Here is an 18,224-nt window from a genome sequence, read left to right as displayed (position 1 = left end):
GTGCGCGGTAGAAAAAAAATCTGGGACCCAGTGGTGCATTGTGGGAATGCCCTCTTAGTAAACAATGTCCACCATGCCTCGCGGTAAGAAGCTCCTCACTCCTCGGCGAATTGGGACACTTTTGTTCCCCAGTGACAGTTCTAATAGTGATGGAAGTGCCAGTGAAGATGAGTTTCGTGGTTTTAGTGATTTTTTGACCGAAACTAATGACCATAATATCGGTAATAGTGAAGAAAACCCAGACGACCCTCAGCCTTCCACCTCTGGTGCTGGGCCCTCGTGTTCACGTTCAGTTGTTCCAGAACCCAAGAGGAAACTTCTATTTTCCCAAATCCCAGACTCAGATGAGAGCATGGGTGATGATAGTGATAGTGAATATGAACTACAAGCTCTTCAAACTAGTTCCAGTAGTGATAGTGAAGTGCAATATTCCCCAGTGAAGCGTCAGTATATACGACGATATATGCGCTCTGGAAGTGTGCCATATGTTTTACCAAGGGGAAGGAGTGTATCTCGGAGTACATCCCGTGGCTGTACAACAGGAACAGTGAAAATGACGAAGATACTGTTGCAATTGGGATGGAAAATGTGCGTGGTGGTAGTGGTGCCGGCGGTGAGGCACCAGCAGTGGGCCATGCTGCCACCCACGCTGCCACCCACGCCGCTGCCTCAGCTGATCTAGAACAAAGGCCACCATCCCTCACTCCCCCACCACACCAGCCTCCACAACCACAACCTCCACAACCACAACCACCTGTCATTGTCCAGTACCCACCAGCAGACCGCACCTGGGATTGGCAGGAAGCTGTCAATTTTGTTCCAAATCCCCACCAGTTTGATGGCAGCCAAAGTGGAATACGGCCATCTTGTGCACTTGGGAACAATGCCACTGAACTGGAATGTTTCGAGTTATTCTTTGACGAACCACTGATGAAAAGTATTGTCATGGAAAGCAACACATACTACGAGTACACCATGGCAAACACAATACTTTCACCAAAATCACGTCTACACCAATGGAAGGAGGCAACTGTGGCTGAGATGTATCTTTTCTTTGCCACAATAATGCTTATGCCACATGTGTATAAGCACAAAGTGAAATCATACTGGTCAACAGACCCCCTGATTGCAACACCAGGTTTCAGTGATATAATGCCAGTGAATCGATTTGTGCTAATGTTACGTATGCTTCACTTCTCAGATAAAACCAGGCCTGACAGAACTGACAGGTTATATAAGATTAGGAATGTGTTTGTGTATCTGAAACAGAAATTCAGTACTCATTTTTATCCCTTCAGGAAGCTTGTAATTGACGAGTCTTTGATTCTGTTCAAAGGAAGACTCTCTTTCAAGCAGTACATACCAAGCAAGAGGAAACGCTTTGGTATAAAGTTGTTTGTGCTTTGTGATTGTTACAGTGGTCTGGTATTGGATATTATTGTGTACACTGGAAGTTATACATTGCAAAATACCAGGAAGTTATTGGCCATCTCAGGTGATGTGGTTCGAACAATGATAGAACCATACCTTGGTAAGGGGCATATATTATATACAGATAACTGGTACACAAGCCCCTCACTCAGTGATTTTTTGCGAGTGAACATGACAGATGTGTGTGGCACAGTGCGTGCAAATCGAAAACATATGCCCAGGTTTGACGCTGGCACTCGCAGAGGTGAGGTGCAGGCGTTTGCTGCCAATGACATCATGGCATTTCGGTGGCATGACAAACGAGATGTCACACTGTTGTCATCAATTCACCCTAATGAAATGGCAGACAGTGGCAGGCAGCATAGAGAGAGAAATGAACCCATTCTAAAACCTGCAGCTGTGATTGATTACACCTTCAACATGCATTCAGTGGACAAATGTGACATGCAGATTGGGTTTGCTGATTGTGTTCGCAAGAGTTATAAGTGGTACATCAAACTGTTTTTCCATCTTCTGGACATTTCCATGCTCAATGCTTATAATATGTATAAGATGAGCACCAGAAACAAACCACAGTACGGCGAATTCTGTTTGTCTGTCATCAGACAAATAGTATTCAAGTACCAAGGAAATGCACCTGCAATTGACCGCCCACCAAATTATCAACAACTACCTGCTCGTCTGAAGCATGGTGATCACTTCCTGGTAAAACTGCCTGCTACTGCTTTGAAGAAAAAGGCTCAGAAGAGGTGTTACGTCTGTTCACATACAAAAAAACGCCCACAACAACGCAGAGACACTCGTTTTATGTGTGAGGAGTGCAAAACTCCACTGTGCATGACACCATGTTTCAAAGACTTCCACAGGCTGCAGAACTTCTAGAAACATGTCCTGTGACTGTATATGTGTATATAAAATATAGAAAAATAGTAATAAACAACATTTCATATTGTTTGTTTGTGTAAATATTTTCTGTAAACAAAATAATGACAACAGTGTTTACGCCCTTATTGTGTAGTATTGAAAAAGAAATAACTTACAAAATACTGATCATGTTGGCCTCAGAGGCCATAAAAGTTACTCAGAAAAAGAAAAATTGAAAAATAATTGAAAATAGTACATAAAAAAGTAAATAGAAAAATACCGGGTGACGGCAGTCGGCGATGTTACCATATGTTGTTCAATTTTGGCAAATTTCACACCTCCATATCTCGGTAAGTATTGACGTTAAAATTTTTTTGTTTAGCCTATAATGTTTAGAAAAAAATACTCTATTTTTTCATAAGAAAAAATAATTTTTTTTTTTTTTGAAATTTGGCCGACCCTGAGAACGAGTTTCGGAGAGGGCCTGTCGACCCTCAAAGGGTTAAATACTATATAAAAATACTGATTCATATACTACACATTAAAAAAATACTCAAACACAAGCATAACCCACAATGTGGACAAGTAATACTCTAATATTTACAGCAATATGTAGTAGGTTGGTAGACAGCAACCACCCAGGGAGGTACTACCGTCCTGCCAAGTGAGTGTAAAACGAAAGCCTGTAATTGTTTTACATGATGGTAGGATTGCTGGTGTCTTTTGTCTGTCTCATAAATATGCAAGATTACAGGTACGTCTTGCTACTTCTACTTACACTTAGGTCACACTACACATACATGTACACGTTTATTTATACACACTCATCTGAGTTTTCTTTGATTTTATCTTAATAGTTCTTGGTCTTATTACTTTTCCTTTTATATCCATGGGGAAGTGGAATAAGAATCTTTCCTCCGTAAGCCATGCGTGTTGTAAAAGTCAACTAAAATGCCGGGAACAATGGGCTAGTAACCCCTTTTCCTGTAAAGATTACTAAAAAGAATAAGAAGAAGAAAATTGTCAAAGTGGGAAGTCTGAATGTCCGTGGATGTTGTGCAAATGATAAGAAAGAGATGATTGTGGATGTTATGAATGAGAAGAAACTGGATGTCCTGGCTTTAAGTGAAACAAAGCTGAAGGGGGTGGGAGAGTTTCAATGGAGAGGAATAAATGGGATTAGGTCAGGGGTTTCAAATAGAGTTAGAGCTAAAGAAGGAGTAGCAATAATGTTGAAGGATAAGCTATGGCAGGAAAAGAGGGACTACAAATGTATAAATTCAAGGATTATGTGGAGTAAAATAAAGATTGGATATGAAAAGTGGGTTATAGTAAGCGTGTATGCACCTGGAGAAGAGAGAAGTGTAGAGGAGAGAGAGAGATTCTGGGAAATGTTGAGTGAATGCGTGGGGAGTTTTGAATCAAGTGTGAGAGTAATGGTGGTTGGGGATTTCAATGCTAAAGTGGGTAAAAATGTTATGGAGGGAGTAGTAGGTAAATTTGGGGTGCCAGGGGTAAATGTAAATGGGGAGTCTTTAATTGAGCTATGTGTAGAAAGAAATTTGGTAATAAGTAACACATATTTTATGAAAAAGAGGATAAATAAATATACAAGGTATGATGTAGCACGTAATGAAAGTAGTTTGTTAGATTATGTATTGGTGGATAAAAGGTTGATGGGTAGGCTCCAGGATGTACATGTTTATAGAGGGGCAACTGATATATCGGATCATTATTTAGTTGTAGCTACAGTTAGAGTAAGAGGTAGATGGGAAAAGAGGAAGGTGGCAACAACAAGTAAGAGGGAGGTGAAAGTGTATAAACTAAGGGAGGAGGAAGTTCGGGCGAGATATAAGCGACTATTGGCAGAAAGGTGGGCTAGTGCAAAGATGAGTAGTGGGGGGGTTGAAGAGGGTTGGAATAGTTTTAAAAATGCAGTATTGGAATGTGGGGTAGAAGTTTGTGGTTATAGGAGGGTGGGGGCAGGAGGAAAGAGGAGTGATTGGTGGAATGATGAAGTAAAGGGTGTGATAAAAGAGAAAAAGGTAGCTTACGAGAGGTTTTTACAAAGCAGAAGTGTTATAAGAAGAGCAGAGTATATGGAGAGTAAAAGAAAGGTGAAGAGAGTGGTGAGAGAGTGCAAAAGGAGAGCAGATGAAAGAGTGGGAGAGGCACTGTCAAGAAATTTTAATGAAAATAAGAAAAAATTTTTGGAGTGAGTTAAACAAGTTAAGAAAGCCTAGGGAAAGTATGGATTTGTCAGTTAAAAACAGAGTAGGGGAGTTAGTAGATGGGGAGAGGGAGGTATTAGGTAGATGGCGAGAATATTTTGAGGAACTTTTAAATGTTAAGGAAGAAAGGGAGGCGGTAATTTCATGCACTGGCCAGGGAGGTATACCATCTTTTAGGAGTGAAGAAGAGCAGAATGTAAGTGTGGTGGAGGTACGTGAGGCATTACGTAGAATGAAAGGGGGTAAAGCAGCTGGAACTGATGGGATCATGACAGAAATGTTAAAAGCAAGGGGGGATATAGTGTTGGAGTGGTTGGTACTTTTGTTTAATAAATGTATGAAAGAGGGGAAGGTACCTAGGGATTGGCGGAGAGCATGTATAGTCCCTTTATATAAAGGGAAAGGGGACAAAAGAGATTGTAAAAATTATAGAGGAATAAGTTTACTGAGTATACCAGGAAAAGTATACGGTAGGGTTATAATTGAAAGAATTAGAGGTAAGACAGAATGTAGAATTGCGGACGAGCAAGGAGGCTTCAGAGTGGGTAGGGGATGTGTAGATCAAGTGTTTACATTGAAGCATATATGTGAACAGTATTTAGATAAAGGTAGGGAAGTTTTTATTGCATTTATGGATTTAGAAAAGGCATATGATAGAGTGGATAGAGGAGCAATGTGGCAGATGTTGCAAGTATATGGAATAGGTGGTAAGTTACTAAATGCTGTAAAGAGCTTTTATGAGGATAGTGAGGCTCAGGTTAGGGTGTGTAGAAGAGAGGGAGAATACTTCCCGGTAAAAGTAGGTCTTAGACAGGGATGTGTAATGTCACCATGGTTGTTTAATATATTTATAGATGGGGTTGTAAAAGAAGTAAATGCTAGGGTGTTCGGGAGAAGGGTGGGATTAAATTATGGGGAATCAAATTCAAAATGGGAATTGACACAGTTACTTTTTGCTGATGATACTGTGCTTATGGGAGATTCTAAAGAAAAATTGCAAAGGTTAGTGGATGAGTTTGAGAATGTGTGTAAAGGTAGAAAGTTGAAAGTGAACATAGAAAAGAGTAAGGTGATGAGGGTATCAAATGATTTAGATAAAGAAAAATTGGATATCAAATTGGGGAGGAGGAGTATGGAAGAAGTGAATGTTTTCAGATATTTAGGAGTTGACGTGTCGGCGGATGGATTTATGAAGGATGAGGTTAATCATAGAATTGATGAGGGAAAAAAGGTGAGTGGTGCGTTGAGGTATATGTGGAGTCAAAAAACGTTATCTATGGAGGCAAAAAAGGGAATGTATGAAAGTATAGTAGTACCAACACTCTTATATGGATGTGAAGCTTGGGTGGTAAATGCAGCAGCGAGGAGACGGTTGGAGGCAGTGGAGATGTCCTGTCTAAGGGCAATGTGTGGTGTAAATATTATGCAGAAAATTCGGAGTGTGGAAATTAGGAGAAGGTGTGGAGTTAATAAAAGCATTAGTCAGAGGGCAGAAGAGGGGTTGTTGAGGTGGTTTGGTCATTTAGAGAGAATGGATCAAAGTAGAATGACATGGAAAGCATATAAATCTATAGGGGAAGGAAAGAGGGGTAGGGGTCGTCCTCGAAAGGGTTGGAAAGAGGGGGTAAAGGAGGTTTTGTGGGTGAGGGGCTTGGACTTCCAGCAAGCGTGCATGAGCGTGTTAGATAGGAGTGAATGGAGACGAATGATACTTGGGACCTGACGACCGTTGGAGTGTGAGCAGGGTAATATTTAGTGAAGGGATTCAGGGAAACCGGTTATTTTCATATAGTCGGACTTGAGTCCTGGAAATGGGAAGTACAATGCCTGCACTTTAAAGGAGGGGTTTGGGATATTGGCAGTTTGGAGGGATATGTTGTGTATCTCTATACGTATATGCTTCTAAACTGTTGTATTCTGAGCACCTCTGCAAAAGCAGTGATAATGTGTGAGTGTGGTGAAAGTGTTGAATGATGATGAAAGTATTTTCTTTTTGGGGATTTTCTTTCTTTTTTTTGGGTCACCCTGCCTCGGTGGGAGACGACCGACTTGTTGAAAAAAAAAAAAAAAAAAAAAATGTTTACTACCTAGGTAGTAGGTTGGTAGACAGCAACTGCCCAGGGAGGTACTACCGTACTGCCAAGTGAGTGTAAAACGGAAGCCTGTATTTGTTTTATATGATGGTAGGATTGCTGGTGCCTTTTTTTCTGTCTCATAAACATGCATGACTTCAAGTACTTCTTGCTTTTTCTACTTACACTTTGGTCACACTACACATACATGTACACGTTTATGTATACACACTCATCTGAGTTTTCTTTGATTTTATCTTAATAGTTCTTACTCTTATTACTTTTCCTTTCATATCCATGGGGAAGTGGAATAAGAATCTTTCCTCCATAAGCCATGCATGTTGTAAAAGCAATTGAAATGCTGGGAGCAATGGGCTAGTAACCCCTTTTCCCATATACATAGCCTACTTAAAAGAAAAGAAGAAAACTGTCAAAGTCGGATGTTTGAATGTGCGTGGATGTTGTGCGAATGATAAGAAAGAGATGATTGTGGATGTTATGAATGAGAAGAAGCTGGATGTCCTGGTTCTAAGTGAAACAAAGCTGAAGGGAGTAGGAGAGTTTGAGGGGAGAAATAAATGGGATTAGGTCAAGAGTTTCTAACAGAGTTAGAGCCAAGGAGGGAGTAGCAATAATGTTGAAGGATAAGTTATGGCAGGAAAAGAGGGAATATAAATGTATAAATTTAAAGATTATGTGGAGTAAAATAAGGGTTGGATGTGTAAAGTGGGTTACAGTAAGTGTTTATGCACTTGGAAAAGAGAGAAGTGTAGAGGAGAGAGAGATTTTGGGAAATGTTTAGTGAATGTGTGGGGAGTTTTGAACCAAATGAGAGAGTACTTGTGGTTGGGGATCTCAATGCTAAAGTGGGTAAAAATATTGTGGAGGGAATAGTAGGTAAATCTGGGGTGCCAGGGGTAAATGAAAATGGGGAGCCTTTAATTAGGTAAATTTGGGGTTCCAAGGGTAAATGAAAATGGGGAGCCTTTAACTGAACTATGTGTAGAAAGAGGTTTGGTAATAAGTAATACATATTTTATGAAAAAGAGGATAAATAAGTATACAGTGGTACCCTGAGTTTCATACAGCTCCCAACTTGAACAATTATGTAAGTGTATTATTGTAAGTGCTTTTGTAAGTATTTTTGGGGGTCTGAAACGGACTAATCTAATTTACATTATTCCTTATGGGAACAAATTCGTTCAGTAACTGCACTCAAACAGCCTTCTGGAATGAATTATGTATGAAACTCATTCGGGGTACCACTGTACAAGGTATGATAAAGCATGTAATGAATGTTTGTTAGATTATGTATTGGTGGATAAAAGGCTGATGTGTAGGCTTCAATATGTGCATGTTTGTAGAGGGGCAATAGATATAATGGATCATTATTTAGTTGCAGCTACAGTTAGAGTAAGAGGTAGATGGGACAAAAGGAAAATGGCAACAGCAAGTAAGAGAAAAGTAAAAGTTTATAAACTCAGGGATGAGGAGGAGGCTTGGGTGAGATATAAGCAACTATTGGCAGAAAGGTGGGAGGACTGAAGAAGGATGGGATAGTTTTAAAAATGCAGTGTTAGAATGTGGGGTAATGGTTGGTGGTTATAGGAGGGTGGGTGCAGGAGGAAAGAGGAGTAACTGGTGGAATGATGAGGTAATGGGTGCGATAAAAGAGAAAAACGTAGCTTATGAGAGGTTTTTACAAAGCAGAAGTGATATAGGAAGGGCAGAGTATATGGAGAGTAAAAGAAAGGTGAAGAAAGTGGTGAGAGAGTGTAAAGGGAGAGCAAATGATAGAGTGGGAGAGGCACTGTCAACATATTTTGCTGAAAAAAAATTTTGGAGTGAGATAAACAGATTAAGAAAGCCCAGGGAATGAATGGGTTTGTCAGTTAAAAACAGAGTAGGGGAGTTAGCAGATGGGGAGCTACAGATATTGGGCAGATGGTGTGAATATTTTGAAGAACTTTTAAATGTTGTTGAAAAAAGGGAGGCAGTAATTTAATGCACTGGCCAGGGAGGTATAACATCTTATAGGAGTGAAGAAGAGCAGGATGTGAGCGTGGGAGAGGTCCATGAGGAATTACGTAGAATGAAAGCGGTAAAGCAGCTGGATCATGACAGAAATGTTGAAAGCAGGGGAGATATAGTAAGATAAGATAAGATAAGATTTCGTTCGGATTTTTAACCCCGGAGGGTTAGCCACCCAGGATAACCCAAGAAAGTCAGTGCGTCATCGAGGACTGTCTAACTTATTTCCATTGGGGTCCTTAATCTTGTCCCCCAGGATGCGACCCACACCAGTCGACTAATACCCAGGTACCTATTTGCTGCTAGGTGAACAGGACAACAGGTGTAAGGAAACGTGTCGAAATGTTTCCACCCGCCGGGAATCGAACCCGGGCCCTCCGTGTGTGAAGCGGGAGCTTTAGCCACCAGGCCACCGGGCCACCTATTGGAGTGGTTGGTATTTTTGTTTAATGTATGAAAGAGGGGAAGGTACCTAGGGATTGGCAGAGAGCATGTATAGTTCTTTTAAAAAAGGGAAGGGGGACAAAAGAGATTGTAAAAATTATAGGGGAATAAGTTTACTGAGTATACCAGGTAAATTTTAAGCCAGCCCGTAATGCTATGCATATAAGTGGCTTTGGCATGCTGCTCTTACCTGTATTTTTTTGTACCTCTGTATGTATGCTAAAATTACTAAATAAATAAATAAATAAATAAATAAATAAATAAAGTGTATGGCAGGGTTATTATTGAAAGAATTAGAGGTAAGACAGAAAGCAGGATTGCAGATGAACAAAGAGGCTTTAGAATGGGTAGGGGATGCATAGATCAAGTGTTTACATTGAAGCATATATGTGAGTAGTATTTAGATAAAGGTAGGGAAGTTTTCATTGCATTTATAGATTTAGAAAAGGCATATGATAGAGTGGATAGGGGAGCAATGTGGCAAATGTTGCAAGTGTATGGGATAGGTAGTAAGTTACTAAATGCTGTAAAGAATTTTTATGAGGATAGTGAGGCTCACGTTAGGGTATATAGGAGGGAGGGAGATTACTTCCCAGTAAAAGTAGGTCTTAGACAGGGATGTGTAATGTCACCATGGTTGTTTAACATATTTATAGATGGGGTTGTAAAAGAAGTAAATGCTAGGGTAATAGGAAGAGAGGTGGGATTAAATTATGGAGAATCAAATACATCATGGGAGTTGACACAGTTACTTTTTGCCAATGTTACTGTGCTTTTGGGAGATTCTAAAGCAAAGTTGCAAAGTTTAGTAGACGAGTTTGGGATGGTGTGTAAAGTTAGAAAATTAAAAGCGAACATAGATAAGAGTAAGGTGATGAGGGTATCAAACAATTTGGATAAAGAAAAATTAGATGTCACATTGGAGGAAGGGAGTATGGAAGAAATGAATGTTTTCAGATATTTGGGAGATGACTTGTCAGTGGAGGGGTTTATGAAGGATGAGGTTAATTGTAGAATAGATGAAGGAAATAAGGTGAGTGGTGCATTGAGGTATCTGTAGAGACAAATAACGTTATCCATGGAGGTAAAGAAATGAATGTACAATAGTACATATAGTGGTACCAACACTTTTATATGGGTATGAAGCATGGGTTGTAAATGCTGCAGTGAGGAGGAGGTTGGAGGCAGTGGAGATGTCATGTCTAAGGGCAATGTGTGGTGTAAATATTATGCAGAGAATTTGTAGTGTGAAAATTAAGAGATGTGGAGTTACTAAAGTATTAGTCAGAGGGCTGAAGAGGGGTTGTTGAAGTGGTTTGGTCATTTAGAGAGAATGGAACAAAGAATGACTTGGGGAAAGTATAAATCTGTAGGGAAAGGAAAATGAGGTAGGGGTCATCCTCAAAAAGGTTGGAGGGAGGGGTAAAGGAGGTTTTGCAGGCGAGGGGCTTGGACTTCCAGCAAGCGTGTGTGAGCACGTTAGATAGGAGTGAATAAAGACAAATGGTTTTTGGGACCTGACAAGCTGCTGGAGTGTGAGCAGGGTAATATTTTGTGAAGGGATTCAGGGAAACTGGTTAGCCAGGCTTGAGTCCTGGAAATGGGAAGTACAATGCCTGCACTTTAAAGGAGGGGTTTGGGATATTGGCAGTTTGGAGGGACATCTAAACTGTCATATCTGAGTGCTTCTGCAAAGACAGTGATTATGTATGAGTGATGATGAAAGTGTTGCATGATAATGAAAGTTTTTTTTTCTTTTTGGGATTTTCTTTCTTTTTGGGTCACCCTGCCTCGGTGGGAAATGGCTGACACATCAAAAAAAAAAGTCCATTTGTTTTAACCCAAAATCAAGAACATTACAGAACATCTAGCAATGTTTGGGAAAGTATGTGTGTTGGAATCCTGAGGATCAGTTCATGACCTGTTTGATATCATACATCCATGTTACCAGTCATCCACGAGCATCAAAATTTTTTTGTGCTGAATGGTTTTGAAAACCAACAAGTTGAAGAATTGAGACACTTATGCAATATATGGGAATCTTTACTGAAGAAACGTTTCGCCACACAGTGGCTTCATCAGTCCAATACAAAGTAGAAATGGGTAAGGAGAGGAGGAGATTGAGGTAATCAGTCCCTCAGCCTGGAATCGATATGTTCAGTCCATCAATCTTGTGATGGACTAAACACTGTGCAATTCACTTTTTGCATTTTCACTTTTTTACAATTTAAAAAATAATTTTTGTTAATGTGTTTGATACTCAGCAAGATATTTCACTAGAAACTGAAAGTAACAACTGACAAAATTTGGAAAGGAAAGTCTGGACAAGGTTTTAAGCAGCCCTGAACCATGAAGTTATAACTGTAAGTAAAAATGCAAGCAAGGAAAAAAAAAGAGAAACTACCAATGTTTTATGCTGACCAAGTCAGATGAAGAGATGAAAACAAAGTCAGGATATAAGTTATGTGAAGAAGTGAGAAGAAAGTGAGACAGATAAAGTGAAGATGATAATGGTATACAATACTGACAAGTTGACAAGTAAGACACATGTGCAACAGTTAGATATCTTCATTCCGAAATATTTCACCTATACAGTAGGCTTCTTCAGTTGAACAGAGGAGACAACAGATGCAGAATATAAGTCTCCATTCTGTTGCTTCAGCTTCACACTGTTCCAGACTATGGAGCAGAACTTTTCTCCATGCTGAGGGACTGGCCACCTCAAAACTGTCTATTAGGGTGATGGGCTGATCACATCGTCTTTACATCTCCATTGCTTCTGCTGTCTATTCTATATTCAACTGAAGAAGCCTACTGTGTAGGCAAAATGTTTCGGAAAAAGACACCTAACTGTTACACATGTATCTTACTTATCATCAAGTAAAGAGGTGAGGAGAAAGACGACAGATCAGTTGAAGAGAACAGCAGAAGATAGGTCAGGAGAAGAGGTGAAAAGAATAACAGAAGATAGGTTAAAAGAAGAAGTGAGAAGAAAGCCAAGGTCCAGTCATGATGAATGTCTTCTTAATACTAAAGCAGTTGACTGTGTACCAGAAAAGACAAGTATTAACAGACTGGAACTAAGATTCATGTTAAGAATGTTGTGTTTGTAGATTGACTCAACAAAGCACTTGTGGAGGCTTACAAGAGGATTAGAGGACCTATTAATGGGAGTTTAAAGTATCCCTTAACATAACAGAAAAGAACTTTATTAGTGTCAGCATGGCAAATGCTCTGTCAGAAATAGAGAGATCAATTATGTCAATATACTGCTGAAGAGAACAAGAGGAGCAGGAAAGAGAGGACAAATCAGAAAAATCAGTGGAAAGAGAAGTAGTACAACAAAATGAAAGTTTAATATCCAGAGGACAGAAGGTATTAAATGTTTTTAAATTAGAAATATAGGAGTTTTCACTGAAGTGGATTTTGGGGAGACAAAAGTCTGTTTAGCAGGAGAGTAAGAATTTGAAGAAGCAATATAGAATCTGAACATATCTGGTAAAGATAATCCTGGCTCTGATTTCAAATGAAGATGTGTTATGAAAATCTGCAAATGGAAGTGCAGCAGCAATTGTGTGGCTAGATCCTGACTACCTCATACACTCAAGTAAAGGTCAAGGTTTTACAATCAAACTTTTAAGTAAAGAGTACGGAGTTAGCTTCATCATGTGTTATGTTTTTGAGAAATTGAAAATCTTACATACTGAAGGCCTCCAGCACTAGATTCCTACTTCTCTGGAGCGTTAAGAACAAAAACACACTAGGTAACCATATTCCACCTTAAATATACAAATAAATTTGATAATATGCAGTAGTAGTATTTATGTCACCTTTATTTCCAGCTGGTTTACAAGACCAAGTGATCACAGAACAGTTGTCAGAATGGCCACTGTTCAAATCCTCAAGACTAAACAATATTTTATTTCTCATTTTGAACAGTTTATTAATATGAAATGCAAATCATGACTACATAGGATATTTTTTTTTTTTATTATCACACTGGCCGATTCCCACCAAGGCAGGGTGGCCCGAAAAAGAAAAACTTTCACCATCATTCACTCTGTCACTGTCTTGCCAGAAGGGTGCTTTACACTACAGTTTTTAAACTGCAACATTAACACCCCTCCTTCAGAGTGCAGGCACTGTACAGTGGACCCCCAATTAACGATATTTTTTCATTCCAGAAGTATGTTCAGGTGCCAGTACTGACCGAATTTGTTCCCATAAGGAATATTGTGAAGTAGATTAGTCCATTTCAGACCCCCAAACATACACGTACAAACGCACTTATATAAATACACTTACATAATTGGTCACATTAGGAGGTGATCGTTAAGCGGTGGTCCACTGTACTTCCCATCTCCAGGACTCAAGTCCAGCCTGCCAGTTTCCCTGAACCCCTTCATAAATGTTACTTTGCTCACACTCCAACAGCACATCAAGTATTAAAAACCATTTGTCTCCATTCACTCCTATCAAACACGCTCACGCATGCCTGCTGGAAGTCCAAGCCCCTCGCACACAAAACCTCCTTTACCCCCTCCCTCCAACCTTTCCTAGGCCGACCCCTACCCCGCCTTCCTTCCACTACAGACTGATACACTCTTGAAGTCACTCTGTTTCGCTCCATTCTCTCTACATGTCCAAACCACCTCAACAACCCTTCCTCAGCCCTCTGGACAACAGTTTTGGTAATCCCGCACCTCCTCCTAACTTCCAAACTACAAATTCTCTGCATTATATTCACACCACACATTGCCCTCAGACATGACATCTCCACTGCCTCCAGCCTTCTCCTCGCTGCAACATTCATCACCCATGCTTCACACCCGTATAAGAGCGTTGGTAAAACTATACTCTTATACATTCCCCTCTTTGCCTCCAAGGACAAAGTTCTTTGTCTCCACAGACTCCTAAGTGCACCACTCACCCTTTTCCCCTCATCAATTCTATGATTCACCTCTTCTTTCATAGACCCATCTGCTGACACGTCCACTACCAAATATCTGAATACATTCACCTCCTCCATACTCTCCCTCCAATCTGATATCCAATCTTTCATCACCTAATCTTTTTGTTATCCTCATAACCTTACTCTTTCCTGTATTCACTTTTAATTTTCTTCTTTTGCACACCCTACCAAATTCATCCACCAATCTCTGCAACTTCTCTTCAGAATCTCCCAAGAGCACAGTGTCATCAGCAAAGAGCAACTGTGACAACTCCCACTTTATGTGTGATTCTTTATCTTTTAACTCCACGCCTCTTGCCAAGACCCTCGCATTTACTTCTCTTACAACCCCATCTATAAATATATTAAACAACCACGGTGACATCACACATCCTTGTCTAAGGCCTACTTTTACTGGGAAATAATTTCCCTCTTTCCTACATACTCTAACTTGAGCCTCACTATCCTCGTAAAAACTCTTCACTGCTTTCAGTAACCTACCTCCTACACCGTACACCTGCAACATCTGCCACATTGCCCCCCTATCCACCCTGTCATATGCCTTTTTCAAATCCATAAATGCCACAAAGACCTCTTTAGCCTTATCTAAATACTGTTCACTTATATGTTTCACTGTAAACACCTGGTCCACACACCCCCTACCTTTCCTAAAGCCTCCTTGTTCATCTGCTATCCTATTCTCCGTCTTACTCTTAATTCTTTCAATAATAACTCTACCATACACTTTACCAGGTATACTCAACAGACTTATCCCCCCTATAATTTTTGCACTCTCTTTTGTCCCCTTTGCCTTTATACAAAGGAACTATGCATGCTCTCTGCCAATCCCTAGGTACCTTACCCTCTTCCATACATTTATTAAATAATTGCACCAACCACTCCAGAACTATATCCCCACCTGCTTTTAACATTTCTATCTTTATCCCATCAATCCCGGCTGCCTTACCCTCTTTCATTTTACCTACTGCCTCAAGAAATTCCCCCACACTCACAACTGGCTCTTCCTCACTCCTACAAGATGTTATTCCTCCTTGCCCTATACACGAAATCACAGCTTCCCTATCTTCATCAACATTTAACAATTCCTCAAAATAATGTTCAGTTTATTATGGTAAGGTGAAGGAGCGCTGAAAGTAATTACATGGGAAGAGAAGGTGAAGAGTGTGTAAGTGCAGTTAGCTGAGCCAGGGGTAAGGAAGAGGCTGCTACCCACCCATGCCCCTTTCTCCCTGCTCCCCCTGCCCAACCACCCCACCCAACCCAACCCCTCTCTCCATCCTCCCTCACCTGCCAACCAATAACATGCACTAGACATTGATAACTGTGTCGACAAATAGGACATAATACATCTACCAAGTTCTACCAAATAAACATGTTTTGGACCTGTCTAGACTAAATACTCAAAACTCAATATCTAACACTAGCAATAAATCTACCAATTACCTAAATTTTAAAACTTCATGACTAGACAACCAAGCTCATATATTGACAAATTACCATATAGAAATATACATACCTACCAAAACCAGTATTACCCTTCACCAAATTGTAGCAATCTCATACTGTAAACTACTGAAAACTACTACTGAATCATGTTTCATATAAAGCATTTTTGAATATACGAATATATCCTTTTGTTTGTGTAAATTAGATTCACTTTTTATTAATAGAACTACTGTACAACTATGATAATTTCTTCAGTGATAAGTAGCCAGAAGCCATTGAATTAAGTCAGCCCATAATGCCAAGGCACAATAGAGGCTCTCTTTGTACTGCAACCCATCATTGTAAAAATATAATCTCAATGTACTACTTACAAAGAAATAAATGAATCTGAATGAATCTGAATCTGAATCTGAATCTAGCACAGAAAATCCTAGAGGGACTAGTACCGAACTTGCACACGAAAATCACTCACTACGAAAGCAAAAGACTTGGCAGACGATGCAACATCCCCCCAATGAAAAGCAGGGGTGTCACTAGCACATTAAGAGACCATACAATAAGTGTCAGGGGCCCGAGACTGTTCAACTGCCTCCCAGCATACATAAGGGGGATTACCAACAGACCCCTGGCAGTCTTCAAGCTGGCACTGGACAAGCACCTAAAGTCAGTTCCTGACCAGCCGGGCTGTGGCTCGTACGTTGGTTTGCGTGCAGCCAGCAGTAACAGCCTGGTTGATCAGGCTCTGATCCACCAGGAGGCCTGGTCACAGACCGGGCCGCGGGGGCGTTGACCCCCGGAACTCTCTCCAGGTAAACTCCAGGTCAGTAGGCCTGCTACTGTGTTCCTCTGTTCTAATGTAATAAGTATAAGAACTGCCTAGCTAGCATGAACAAGTAGGTCTACTGCAGAGCTCGACAGCAACCGTCCAGGGAGGTACTACCGTCCTGCCAAGTGAGCGTAAAATGAAAGCCTGTAATTGTTTTACATGATGGTAGGATTGCTGGTGTCTTTTGTCTGTCTCATAAACATGCAAGATTTCAGGTATGTCTTGCTACTTCTACTTACACTTAGGTCACACTACACATACATGTACAAGCATATATATGCATACCCCTCTGGGTTTTCTGCTATTTTCTTTCTAGTTCTTGTTCTTGTTTATTTCCTCTTATCTCCATGGGGAAGTGGAACAGAATTCTTCCTCCGTAAGCCATGCGTGTCGTAAGAGGCGACTGAAATGCCGGGAGCAAGGGGCTAGTGACCCCTTATCCTGTATACATTACTAAATTTGAAAGGAGAAACTTTCGTTTTTCCTTTTGCGCCACCCCACCTCGGTGGGATACGGCCGGTGTGTTGAAAGAAAGAAAGATGTTTATTATGTACCCCATACCCATCCTGTGGGCGGTAGTCAAAAGATTACAGAGGTACATAATTGGTCCAGGGACTGGACTCCAAAGTTTTGATAGCTGAGCAAGTTACAAAGGTAACGAACTAGATCTGGTCACAATCATGACCGAGTTACAAAGGTAATGAGCTCCAGGTAGAGCTGGTTTCCCTATATGTATATAGTGCCTCTGTTCACCTCACATCAAATAGGTACCCAGGTGACAGCTGACTATTGTGAGTGGTATCCTAAGGGGCATGGTAGTAAACTTTAGATAGAGGCAGACTTTAGAATGAGTCGAGGTAGAATAATATCTCTTAGTCTATGAATTTTATAGTAAAAAATAAATCCTTCCCTGATGGCCAAAATCATATGGTACATACACAAATAACCTGAACATAGGAGAATTAAACTTATGACAACATTTCAGTTCACCTTGGATCATTAACTAGTCACACATATGCAGTGTGACAGTTAATGATCCAAGTCAGACCAAAACATTGCCATAAGTTTCATTCTCCTATATGTGAATTTTTTCAGTCATGGTATTGTACTTTTTTATTCTTCATATGGTACATGTAACTATTAATTCCAGTGACTATATTTCATAAAAAAAATCACTTAAACACTTCATACATTGCTAAAGATAAACATCATTGAACTTATTTAACATAAGTTATACTGTGCCTTTTTTTATGTGTATTAAATAATTTAGTTACTTACATTGCCATGAGTCATGTAGCCAACAAAGGAGGGTACAATAATTCCTGGGAATGTGGCAAATGTGTTGGTTATTCCCATAAGTGTTCCAGCAAACTTTGGTGCAATATCAATGTGGTTGGAGAGGAAGCCTGAGTACATGCCTCCCACAAACATGGTACCCAGGGTGAGCAGAGCCACAGCCAGGTCAGTGTTACAGCCCACGTACGTCACACCAATCAGGCAAACAGCAGGAGGCATTGAGGCTGTAAAATAAAATTTCCATATTACTCTCTCTAGATATTTTGTCATACTGAATTATTTGTACAGCAATTCATAAAGGCAGCCTTCAATAAAATGTGTCATACTGGATGCATCTCTCAAATTATATCTCAGAATCTGGACTATGCAAAAATGTTTCATGCTATGATAAAAGTGTTGTGTAAGAAGTTAAAACACAGACATCTAGCAACATCCAGGATAAGAAGTAAAGAACTTCTTCTTCTTCTTTCAACAAACCAGCTGTATGCCACTGAGGCAGGGTGGCCCAAAAGAAAAAACAAAACCTTCTCCTTTTAAATTTAGTAATATATACAGGAGAAGAATAAAGAACTATAAATGACTAAACAAAAGCAAGAACAGAGATTGGAACT

General features: G+C 40.1%; 1 protein-coding gene across 1 annotated transcript in view; it reads right to left on the bottom strand.

The window, feature by feature from the left end:
• MFS3 (major facilitator superfamily transporter 3) overlaps positions 1 to 18,224 on the bottom strand; it is a 378,032-nt gene that overhangs the window by 11,404 nt on the left and 348,404 nt on the right. Inside the window, exon 12 of the mRNA XM_070086892.1 lies at positions 17,596 to 17,837. Within this exon, the coding sequence (XP_069942993.1) occupies positions 17,596 to 17,837 (242 nt within the window). The remainder of the gene's footprint in view (positions 1 to 17,595; positions 17,838 to 18,224) is intronic.

Source organism: Cherax quadricarinatus, chromosome 20, assembly GCF_038502225.1.
Source record: "Cherax quadricarinatus isolate ZL_2023a chromosome 20, ASM3850222v1, whole genome shotgun sequence".
Lineage (NCBI taxonomy): Eukaryota > Metazoa > Arthropoda > Malacostraca > Decapoda > Parastacidae > Cherax > Cherax quadricarinatus.
Note: the sequence above shows the minus strand (reverse complement) of the source record. Positions and strands in the feature narration are given on the sequence as shown.